Here is a 12684-nt window from a genome sequence, read left to right on the forward strand (position 1 = left end):
GCCAGGATCTCGGGGTTCAGTTGGTGCTGCAGGCTTTAAAGAATGGAGCCCTGACTGCGGGAAAGAGAAACTTCCGTGGGTGTCTACAGTGTGTTCTCGGGGACCAGGGAAAGAAGACGGGAAAGGAAAATGGCAGGTATGGGAGGGCGTGCAGCCTGGCTTTTGTCCGCTTTTGCTCATTCCCGCCCCGCGCCTCTTTCACTCCTTGAGCTCTTCCTCAGCTCACGGTTTCTCATCCCCCCCGCCTGACGTCCAGCATCACCTCCTCAGGGAGGCTGTCGGTGGGTGGCCGCCACCACCCAGCGGACCCATCGCCCTGTTCCATGTGCTCCTTAGGATTTCTAGTCTCTTAACTTCTGCACCTTGTAATTTGTCTGCTTACAAGACGTGCCTCCATCCCTAGAACACACGTTCCCTTAGGGCAAAGACTCTGAGTCCAGCTCATAGATCTATGCCTGATGCAGGAAGATCTTGAATGAAAAAATGAATAGGTGTTTTGCAGTAGTGCCACTGTAAATTACTCCCTGCAGGTCACCCACGGCTGAATTAAGAATTTCATGGAGTTACTTTTGAAAACTGACTGAAAATAAGGTAGAAAAGGCCAGAGAGGAAGATATCAGAAATTAACTACAAATAACAAATGCTCTCAACTCAACAATTAAGAAAAAGCAGAGCCACAGAGCGCCATCGGAGAGCCTGATAAATTAATCCGTGGCCTAGGATCTGTACATGCTGGCTCAAGGATCTTCTTAGCTATCCAAACAGCTTTCTTTTTTATCTGAGTAGCAAGTTGCTACCTTTTTAAATACCCTTTCTGATCACCAAACTTTCCAAAAATGTTGACACATGTTGGGAGAAGAAGACACAGGAATCACTCCTATTGTTTTTTAAAAAGCACTGCTACAAATGTTTTAGCAGCAATAGCTCCTGCTCACAGCGCAGGCTTTGTAAGAGCTGAGCCCTCTCATGACAGAACTGCAGTGACATCCAGTGGCTGCTCACTCAAGCAGGCAGTGAGCATCAAAAACAGTAGAGTGCCAACCCCAAAAGTGTGAGCTATTGAATTTGAAAGGGATCCCAGAAATCGGCGAGCCTGACCTGCTTGCAGAAGAGCCCGAGTCAGCTACTTGAATGGATGCATTCCCCATTTACAAGTTCCAGTAAATTGAATTTTCAAACCAAAGCTAATTCTGCGATCTTTATTCCTTCTCAGTCCCCGCTGTTTTTAAAAATCCCTCTCCATGCACCAAGCAGGAAGAGAGGCCATCACAGCGCACCAGGTGGGTGGGAGAAACGTCCCCAAGCCCCGCCCCCTCCCCCACCCGATGGTCTCCAGGGGTTCTTAAAGTTCTTAAAGTTCTTAAAAAGCCATCTTTGACAGTTTTTACTTGAAGACAGATACTCTGTGACTTACTGTAAGCAACTTGGTGATGCTGTGGTTTGGATTTTGGATACCTAGCTTCAAATCTATTTCTTTCTCAATGTAGATAACCTACTTCTCAAGGCTTCCATTTAGCCCCAATGAACCACAAGATTGCCAGGTATCGACTCAATTAAGCGTCATTTGCAGGTGATATATGACTGACAGGGAGCTGTACAGAACATATGTCCAGGGTGCATGGTAATGTTTGGATATACTCATAGTGGCAACAATTAAAAACCACAGTAGGGGGGGTACTGGGTTCCTGGCCAGTGGTGCTCTGTCGTGGTCCCTAGGGGAGCAGCGACAGTCTCCCAGGTACAGTGGTGGGGACCGGGAGGGAGTGAGGGTTCAACAGTGAGCCCCAGATGCTAATGACTATGCTTGTGAGCTGATAAACCCAAAATAAGAACAAGGCCTAGAGCAACTTTGTGCCTGGGAATTTCCTTCTGTCAGCCTTCATGTTACTCAAATGTGGCCAGTCTCGAAGCCAAACTCAGCATGTAAATGCAATGCCTTCCCCCCAGCGCGGGACATGACACCCGGGGATGAGCCTCCCTGGCAACGAGGGACCACTATCAACTACCAACTGATGATGCAACTGGAAAATGACCTTATACGGAAGGTTCAATGCGGATCAGCAGAATATCCATGTCTACATAAAATACCATGACTTTAAAATGCTGTTTGACCTAAAGTAAGGGGGAAATGGAAAGGAGAAATGAGTTTATATGGCTACGAGTTTCTAAAAAAGAGTCTGGAGGCTGGCAGAAGGTTTGCCCTCATGCACAACTGACCAGAGTCAGAGAGACAGATAAAGCAGATACAACCCCCAGATATTGGTTCCTTTGAGGGCTAAAGAGACCCATGGGAGTTATGGTCATGGCCGATGGGGTTAACTACCAGGGCAGATGGCCCCTCTTTGGAAATGGTGTTTATGTGTGATGAATCTGGACTCAGATGGGATCTCCCTTCATAAGACTTTCATGCTAATGTGCTGGAGGTGCAGTTAATGTTGGGGTTTAAGATATATTTAGGGGATTTGAATCTCTGGACTGACAATGTGATAGCCAGATCCTGAGCCTCAACAGACTCCAGCACCTACAATCTGATTCATTGGACTTACCACACTCAGCTAAGATGGAGTTGAAGAAGGACAACCACCACACCATGGAGCCTAGAGTGATTACAACTGAAAATGGGAGGATTGCATCCAGCATCCAGGTGGAATCTGACCCTCCTCTTGACATAGAGGTGCAATGGACACAACCAATCCAATGTCCACATAGAAGAGGTGGCATTGGATTGGGAAAAGTGGACATAATGGACAAAGGGTATGGGGAAAGGCAGGAAGAGATGAGAGGTGGAGGCGTCTTTGGGACATGGAGCTGCCCTGGATGGTGCTTCAGAGGTAATCACCGGACATTGTAAATCCTCACAGGGCCCACTTGATGGAATAGAGGAGAGTATGGGCCATGATGTGAACCAATGTATATGAGGTGCAGAGGTGCCCAAAGATGTACTTACCAAATCCAATGGATGTGTCATGATGATGGGAACGAGTGTTGTTGGGGGGGGGAGAGGGGGGGTGGGGGGGTGGGGTTGAATGGGACCTCACATATATATTTTTAATGTAATATTATTACAAAGTCAATAAAAAATAAAAAAATTAAAAAAAAAAAAAATTAAGTGTCATTTGGGGCCCAGTTAGTTGTCAATACAAATGCTCCCTGGAGAGCCACCTTAATGGCCCCTCCTTCTGGAAGGTACTCTGCAGAGGAAGGCAAAACCCCAACTAGAAGTGCCGAAAGGACATTTTAGGACAACACCTGCTGAGCCACATGACTACTTGCTGTGGCAGGCCTAAAATTCACTTACTTGCCTCCTCCTAATCCCACTCAGCATGTTTGGACTCATCCTCGTTCGTTACTGTAGAATCAAAAAGGCAGAATAGGCACCTTAACATCTTATTCTGCTGAGAAAATGACCCAGCTCACCTTCCTACCACATCCTACAGCACCCAAGGGAGATAACAGCAGGTTTCTCAGATAGCTCAGTCACTATTGTTTTACTTGCCCTCATTAGTGATTCTCAACCACACTGGAAAGGACACTGCCTGTCATGACTCCTTTGGTGTACAGTGGGCCACCACATTCTCTTCTCGAATTAGAGGTAATCATAGTTGATTTTGAGGTACTCTGGGATGCTTTTGTTCTGGGGTATTTTCGAGAACTCTGTAGCACCCACTGAACCAAGCAGAGCCACCCCAGGGGAGTCATGCATCAGGGATGGGAATCACTGGAATAAATGTCATTAGCAAATTTGTCCTTTCCAGCCATGAAGAAAGACAATACAGTGAAATTAAAGATCTCGAGGTTTTGGCATTGGACAAAGACCCCTTTCGGTCCCTTACCAGTCCTATCACTCCTTGTTTTCCTTCAGTTGTACTATCTGCACAGCAGCAAACCAACCCTCTAGGCATGGGAGAAGGGGCTGGGGGAGAATGGATATCATGAGGCCAATAGGCTGGACGAGGGCTCCCTGGGCATGCACAGGGGACAAGAAGCAAAAAGGTACCTTTGAATGGGAAATATGCGCCTCTAAAATACTGTTGATAGTTTCATCTGAGATGTGGACAGAAGATCGAAGTTCTTCAGTTAACGAGGTGATATTCTTCATCAAATCTTTAACTTTTACCTCTGAGACAGAAGCAAAGAGAAAATTTTATCATAATAAATGTTTAGATTATTATTGTGAAAAGAAACTTTGATAAGAAAGCCTGACCATGATAGTTTCCTTTACCACGTTCCAGCACACAACAAACACAAATTAAACTCCTATCTTTCTCCTCAAGAAGTAACCCAGAAAATTGATACTAAAAGTGAAACAAAGGTGCAGGTGATGTGGTATTTTCTGTGTGTCGGTCTACTCTAAGACCTGGGTATTTTAAGATTTACTTTGGAAAGAGGTTTTTCTTAGAGAACAGTGACCAAGCGAGGTGTAAGAGGAAATTGAAATTCTTCAGATCTGGCATATTGATGTTGCAAGAGTTTCATGAATTGCATTGACTGCATGGATGAAGAGGCAGAAACTGGCTGGTCTCAAATGACTTCTCCAAGAAGGCAGGGGCAGAGCAAAATCCCCACCTTAGAAGCCTCTCTTCCTTCCTCCTCGTGATTTTGGTGGCCTAGGACTTTAGGAGTTTCCTCTTAATTCCACATATATCTGTCCAGCTAAGTTCTAAATGTATATTTTCCACAGATTGCATCCCTTTTTATGTGTTCTATTTAATACTATGTGTATGTGTGAAACTAAATTTAATTTTTAATCAAGCAAATTCGGAGGAACAGCACACTTACCCTCAGGTACTGTAAAGTTGCTAAGAAAAGCCATGATGGGATTTCCTGATGAAAACATCTCCTCAAGGCTTTTGGCCAACCTAAAATGGCAGGAAATTAAAGCTAAATTAAGCAAGATAAAACACCAGAAACAATGTTTGAGTGAATAAGACTGCCTCCGTTCCCAGGAGATGAGCTGGATAACAAGATCACATTTCCATAAAATTCCTCAGATAATTAGACACGAAATGTCTCCTGACACCATCTGTATGTGAAAATCCATTAATGCCACGATTACAATATTTTCTCCTTAGAGTCCCCGCCAACCAAGATGAATCAGGGGAATAAGGATGCATAATAAATGGCTTTTCACGAATGCGCAAAGAATAGATAAAATATATCATGGAATGCTTGAGAAACGAGGATAGCAAGACGTCAGATGAGCATCAGTCTTTCTGTGGAGAAGTCATCTGCAGAATGCAAAGTGACTGATTTCCTCTTCTGGTGGTTTATTCATCTAGAACACTGAAGAAATAAATCAGAAATGAAGGTAATTTGAAACATAGTTGACTGTTGTCATGGAATGTATTTAATACTGTGTGCGTGGTCTTGGGACGCCATTTTAGGCTAAAACCTCGTTCACCAATACAACGAGGCCATGTCCAATCATGTTCTGACTTTTTAACAATTTAAAAACTCAGAGTCATAAGAAGCCTTGATGTTGTTTAGGAAAAAATATAAATAGATTAAGAAAAGAAATAGTCTGAGGGTTGCACTACTGTCTGAACATCACAAGTTAAGATTGCTAAACAAAAGTACCGACGAAGGACATGAGATCTGATGGAAACGTTACATGTGTATGCGCTGCTGAAGTGTGGCCAGCGCCGGCTGACACTCGCAGTTCTCGGCAGTAGCATTCGCCAAGTTGCTCCTCAGGTTTGCCAAGGTGCGAGAAAGATTCCTGCCAAGACTTTCACAGTCTAGCTGAATGGGTGACGACCAGGTCTTTTCAATTTCCTATAAAACACAGCAATGGGAGTCGTTAGAAACATACGTTTACTTGCCTCTGCTCGGGTCCAGTTTCCTCACTAAGGACCACAGGCATCGTTAGTTTTAGTTTATTTTCTTTCATCTCAAAAAACACAGCATTGGAGATTGAGAACGTACAATGGTTTCCAGTTGCTGCTGTGTACCAGAGTGGTAGAAAAAGTGCTGGAGTGGAGAACAGGAGGAGGCCAGTTGTGTTCCTGGTTCTGCCGTTGGGGAGCTGGGCAGCCGGCAGGCATGGACAGAGCTGGCACAGGAAAGGACACGCACCAGGACCTCCTACCGCTGGGCAGCCTGGGCTCTCAGCCTCCTGGAGCTCAGGTCCTTGTTTAGAAACTGAGACTTTTCACACTTTCAAGAGTGATGAAATTGCATGTGGATTTCTATATGTGAAATAAGCATGATCAGGATCTTCTCTGACTTGAAAGTCTACAGTACAACCACAGGTCTAGAAAGCTAGAGCACCTCCAATCCCCCTCCAAGATCCCATGGACATCTCAACAGCCTCTTCTTAGAGGCAATCAACCAATATTACTTAAAAAAAAAAAAAAAAAAGAATCACTTTTGCAATAACACCTTGTAGAATAATACCTATAAGCTGATTTTTTAAAATACAAGATATTTATCATTGGTAAAATTAAAAGACATGTACAGGTAATTTTAATTTTAAGACAACCAAAAAACTCCCATGTATGTATTTATAACTCAGTATAGACACACATATAAACCTATACACATTTGTTAGACACAGCAATTTTGCCATTTATAATTTATTTTGTGGCATCAGAATATATTTATGTTATTATATTTTATTTACATCACCAGATTCTTCTTTTTAATGGAAGCATTATTCCCCAGTGATGTGGACTGTGGGAAGGTATAAAAGGTAAATGGATACTTACATAATATTTCTACCTAAATAAAAATCCCAATATATTTTTCTGCAAACCAAAGTTCATTTCTTGTAAAAAGGAAAATTGTGACTCATTCAGGTTATCAGAGAGAACTAATAAATATGCATTCCAAGAAAAATTAGATATAAGGTATGGCAGTCGGACATTATTTTATGGAATCCCCAAAACAGATTTATAAACTAATCATGTCCTCTGGATGTAATGCCCTTTGATTGTATTAAATGCAGTCCATGGGCCTTTGATTAGATTACTTGATAAGATTGCTTTCAGGCTTTTGATTTGGACTCCATCAGTGAGGCATGACTCAGGTTGAGTCTCCACCCCCTTGTTGGATCTGATATAAATGGATTCACATGAACAGACAGAGGAAACAGGGAACTGCAATGTTTGATCCTGCTATGTACAAGAGAGAGGATCACTTAAGCATGAAGCCCCAAGAGGCTGGGCCCATGGTGCAACTCAAGAAGAAATGAGCCTTTGTCTGACAGCTAACAGCTGAAATCAGGAAGAAAGCAGAGCAGCTGAGCCTGAGAGAGGAAGTCCGAGGGGAAGGAGAGACCAGATAAGGTTTGCACTTGAATTTAGAGCAGAGTAAAAAGTTGCAAAGGTGGGCTTAAGGCGGCCAGTAGAGAAGAGAGCAGAAAGGGAAATAGGGGGAGGTGAGCCCAGAGGTAGTATTCAGCCTGATGGTTAGGACCTGGCAGCCCACTCCCCACCCCAGCCCATAAGTACTTAGGCACTTATTCAGAATGAGTCAGAAGATATTAGAGGGTTTTTAGAAGAATGGGGGCATGATCTGATGAAGTTTTAGAAGGATCATTCTGGTTGAATTGAGACTTGAGCCACAGGGGTGGAGAGGCAGAGAGACCAGTTAGGGATCATTGTAACAATCCAAGTTCAGTGTGATGGTGGCTTGGACTGGGGAAGGGCTGGTGGATGTGATGAAAAGTCACAAGATTCTAGAACTGATAGGGTTTGCTGGCAGAGAGAGAGAGAAAAGGATCAACAATGACACCAAGGTTTTTGTCTGAGCAAAAGAGGAAAAGAACACCACAGAAGGGAAAGTTTGGGTGGGAAGGGCAGGGGATTTCTTTTAGACACATTGAGTGTGAGAGGGCTGTTCACCATCTGAGAGGTTGAGAAGGCAATTGAAAATATAAGCCTGAAATTTAAGGGAAATCTGGGTGGAGAAGTAAAATTGGAAGTTGTTGGGATATAAGTGGCATTTGTCCAGCTATCACTGAACCCGGGTAAGATTGCCCTGTGTGCAAGCACAGACAGAAGAGAGAAAAGTTCTGAAGACAGAATTTGGGATAATCATACAAGTCAATGGTGGAGAAGGTGCAGCCAAAGAGGTATGAGGAACCGCAGGGAGGAGCAAGGACTTGGAAGTCAAGTGAAAAGTGACTTGAGAAGGGAGTGGTTGCTGTGTCAGACGGTACCAACAGATCACGTGAGGTAAAGCTTGAGAGCTGGCCATCATATTCCCAATGTCAAGATCAATGGAGACTTTGCAAGAGCAGCGACAGTGGAGTGGTGTCTAATCCTTGGAGGAGGTCCAAGAGGGAATGGCAGACTCGGGCCAGTTTCCTTATTTTCTCTTTTGTAGTAGGACTCAAGGACACAGTTTCCTTTCCTTTCCTCTCCTACCGTTCCACTGTTTACTCAGTCCTTGGAAGTGTGTAACTCCCTCAGAAATGCTCTTCTAATTTCCCCCTTATTCTCTGCCCCTATAGACAAGCACAGTGACATCATTCATTATAAGAATATGACTACAGGAAAGCAGAAAGGGAAGGAAATGGTAATGGACCTGGGCACCAGGCAAGGCAGATGGGCATAGATACCCAGCCCCAAGTCTCAAGCCCCTGAGTCCGTTTCTAATAATGAACATGGAAGCTCCTTAGGCTAACAACACTCTGTTCTTAGTCTTAGGTGTGATATTATTGCCAAACCTTCCCCAATTCTAAAACCCAAACATTTCAAAGGCCCTACATTCTCCTTCTCCTATTCAGACCACTCTTCTTTGCACACAGGTGCACAGATACATTCAGGACAGAGCAACAGGGATAAATTAGTGTCCTGTGAGTGCCAACTCAGTTCTGAGAACATCTGGGTTAAATAAAACTTATTGAATTGGGCCTCTGCCAGCACAGTCTATCTTCATAGAAAGTTCCTCAAGTTCATAATTTGTAACAATATGCAAATTAAATGTAATAAATTCATGTATAATATTCCTCTTATGTATATGGTACAGAGTAGCCAATGCATTTGGATTTCATTCTTAAATTTTAAAAAAATAATGATTTTTGACATATGAGTTATAGAGAAGAAAACTTCACTTCCATCCCCTACGATAGAGACTATTAGAAGAAAATTTCCAACATTTCTCATCACAGGCATATGACACTCCATGTAAAGAGAAAGGTCTAATATGAAGGTTGAGAAGTTCATTAGAACATGCTGTTGGGACAGAGTTAGACCACAACATGGAAAAGGCAACCCATGTCAGACTCTCATTCTTCAGCTTCGACAGGTCTGTAATTGCCCAGGCACTGATCAGGCATGTGTACCCAAAACTGGTTTTGCAGACTCAACACTTCCCACAGGTGGATCCAAACTCTAGATTTAGGGAAATGGTGGGGAGTCACTGTTTGACCTGGAGTTCCAGCCTCATCCTCTGATTCAGCTTGTCCCAGAGAATTAATACCTTTGGGCACTTGCTGTCATTTTTGAAGTTTAATTCTGATCCCCATTTAGCAACTTGATGCTATTTTTACTATTTAGAACAATGAGTGGGAAGGGGTAAGGAGTTGCCCTCCCCAACCCCCCCACCCCCATGTAATCTCATCATGTCAACTCAACTGCTTGAGGCTCTCATTTCCAGTGGGAACTCTGCATTGGTATTGAAAATACATGTTAGAATATTTATTTAAGTATGGAATACACCAAACTTGGCTTTTTGCCCTTTTCCTACCTCTGCCTGGTTCAGGACACAGCCTAGAAAAGATTTCTATTTCTAAATAAGTCACACACTTAGAGGCTTTGAGCCACAGACACATCCTAAAAGCTTTGCAATGGAAATTAAGCAACATTCTATTTTTGTCATCAAGCACAGGAACTTCCACTTTTTTTCTCAAACTGGCCTGACTGCTATCCAGTCAAAATTGTTGGCAATCGTATAATAATTTGAGCTATAAATAAAGTATCCTCTCTCTACTCTGTGAGCGACTTGTTTGGACAGCTGGAGTCTCTTGCATAATTTTTTATCACAGACTTCGCTCAGCACTCAAAAATTGCCCAGGAGTGTTCTATTCATCCACATTTAATGCTGGACAAAGATCTGCAACACCTGGAAATAAGAATTCGATGATCTAAATAAATCCATATAAATGTGTTAAACTCCTGGGGCTGCGAGGGCAATCGTCTCTGAAGAGTCACAACAGAGCTGACTGCTCCTCCAAAGCCCCAAGAGCATGGGCTTAGAGCAATAGCATGCCGCCCTCCTCCATCTTCCCAGAGGCGAGGTCTCCTAGCCCTCGCTATGTGTTGGGAGTTTGGCAAGACTCTCTGATCACTTCCTGTACCGTCCTTCTATCTACTAGCTGTGATAATCCAACATTCACTGGGCCTGTGAGTAAGCGGAGTAACTGTGCCGCAAAATCAATAAACCGTCTTCAGAACTGGATCTACAAGAAAGGCAGGTGCTCCCCCAATGCTGGAAAAGCATCGCCCTGCTCCTAGCTTCCCAAGGGGATCAGGCCCGCTCTGTAGGCCCAGTGGGCGGGGGGGTACAGTTCCAGGGAGAAGTCACAGTCTCTGATCCAGCTTCAGTTGGCAACGATGCATGGGAATGTATTGGCCACTTGTCCACATTTAATAAATAGGAAACTGCTATGCTGGTTCCTATTCGGCCCTCAGTTCTTGTTAATATATTCGATTAGAGAGAACCAATGATGGGCTGCTATATGTTTAACAACTGGCTTCCTGAGAAATAAAGATATGATTTGTAGCATTTGCTGATTTCCATGGTGTCAATGGCCCCACCGTGGCCTACTTCAAGCTGCCACCCTGATGTCCCTGGACAAGGAGTTGGAAGAGATGCTTGATTGCATGCTATCCTATAGTATTTCCACCATGCGACCTAACTGATGTTAGTAACAGCTGGAGTACAGAAAACAGCCAAATGCTGCAAAATAATTAGGAAATGATGAGTTTTGAGTATTTAGTGCCATGGTCCTTAATGCAATTTATTGAATTGTAAATTAACATAATTTGATTTTTAATGATGGCCATGCTGAACAACCAGATTACAAAATTCCTGAAAATTTAACAATCAGGTCTCATGAGTGAGTGCCAGTCAAGCCCAGCGCGCCACTGAGAGAACCCAAGAGGGGTGAGGTGAGCAGGTGCTGACAGGCCTAACTCCAATGTGACCACGCAAACCACGGGGGCTTTGCCCACAAGGGAAGAGCCAGCAAGCGTAGAACAACGTGGCTGCCTTGCATGGGCTGATAGGAATGAAAACGACATTCTCTGAAACTTAAGAGATGACCAACCTGGTAGTGGGCATGCATCAGCGTGACCCCTTGTATAAGCGGTAAAATGAGATGTCTTATCCCACCTTGCTTGCAACTCAGAGTAGCACACAAAAGGTCCTTTGTCAAGGAAGGGTTTTCTGTGGAGGAAACACCGAGAGAAGTAATTAGTAAACAATCCTCTCCCAAACTAGCCGCTCTCACAAAATTATTTTTTTAAACGTCCCAAATGAGAAAAATTCATACTGTTCATAAATCATCAAGATGAACAGTCAGATGATGAGGCAAAAGCTCGACCTTCTGAGCTCCCAATGTACTTAATTAAATACTTTTGGACCTTTACTAGGCCTAAGGATATATATAGAAATGAATTTCCTTCCTCTGCTCCCTAGACTGGCCCCTCTTGCTGTTTCGATAGGGCAGCCCTTCACACTAGTTAGGCCAGGACAGTCTGTCTTGGTTACATCTATTAAACCAGCGTAATTATAAAGAGTGGCCTCTTTCATTCTCAAAAAGTACCTGAGTTTGAATGATGAGTCAAACAGATGGTCTGTTTCAGGGCTTCACCATCCACCTTGATTCAGAAATCAAATCCTAGAAGTCATTTACGACTCTTTCTTCTACTTTACCCCTCACAGGCAACCAGTCTCTCCGTCTCCTCAACTACACCACTCAAGAGCTCTTGAGTCATCCCATCCCTCCATCACTGCCCTGCCTTGGTCCAGCCCCCAGTTCCCATCCAGGATATCGCCCGCCTTCTAACTGGTTTCGTCTCCATCTTGTCTCCCCATTCCCCTTCCATTCACCCAAAAGTGTCTCCTTAGAAGGAGTTCTTGTCATTAGCTCTCTCTTTGGCGGCTCTAGGATCCTGCCCAAAGGCACTTGTTGCATCCGGAGTCTGCCCACAGTTGCCTGCCACCTCCATCTTCCACCTCTGCGTGCCCTCCCCACGTCCCTGCCATCTGCACCTGCACTGCACACTGCTTCCTCTCCTGAAGCTACCTTTCAGGGCCCTGCTTCAGGGCCCGGCCTCTGTCCCCCAGACCACTGGCCCCTCCTGTTCCTCCACTGCCCAAAGCTCTGTTGTAGACTTTTCTCACTGCATTGCAATAATTTAAATAAATATCAGTCCCTCCTTTGAACTACAAATATTGTAAGCAAAAAAAAAAAATGTGGTGGAGTTTTTTTTCAACTTCTTTTATCTCATCATTGCTAGCACTTGGGATGACTCAGTAGATGCATGGTAAATTAATTCACTTTGTTCATTATAGAAGATAAAATCTATTTTTATGAGTAATGGATCTTTTAATTTTTCAATTAGAGAAAAAACACTGCCCTGACTTCTACATTATTGCATAATTCCTCAAAAGTCACTTTACCCACCACTTTTTGAGCCTGGTGCTGTGTATATAGATGGGGCATACCCGAAG

The 12684-nt window shown here is 43.7% G+C and overlaps 1 protein-coding gene across 1 annotated transcript in view; it reads right to left on the reverse strand.

The window, feature by feature from the left end:
- Positions 1-12684, reverse strand: part of ABCA13 (ATP binding cassette subfamily A member 13) — a 345366-nt gene that overhangs the window by 314212 nt on the left and 18470 nt on the right. Inside the window, exons 4-7 of the mRNA XM_071215039.1 lie at positions 11276-11394; positions 5612-5775; positions 4780-4859; positions 3998-4119 (exon numbers count right to left, since the gene is read on the reverse strand). Of these exons, the coding sequence (XP_071071140.1) occupies positions 3998-4119; positions 4780-4859; positions 5612-5775; positions 11276-11394 (485 nt within the window). The remainder of the gene's footprint in view (positions 1-3997; positions 4120-4779; positions 4860-5611; positions 5776-11275; positions 11395-12684) is intronic.

Source organism: Dasypus novemcinctus, chromosome 5 (genome assembly GCF_030445035.2).
Source record: "Dasypus novemcinctus isolate mDasNov1 chromosome 5, mDasNov1.1.hap2, whole genome shotgun sequence".
NCBI lineage: Eukaryota > Metazoa > Chordata > Mammalia > Cingulata > Dasypodidae > Dasypus > Dasypus novemcinctus.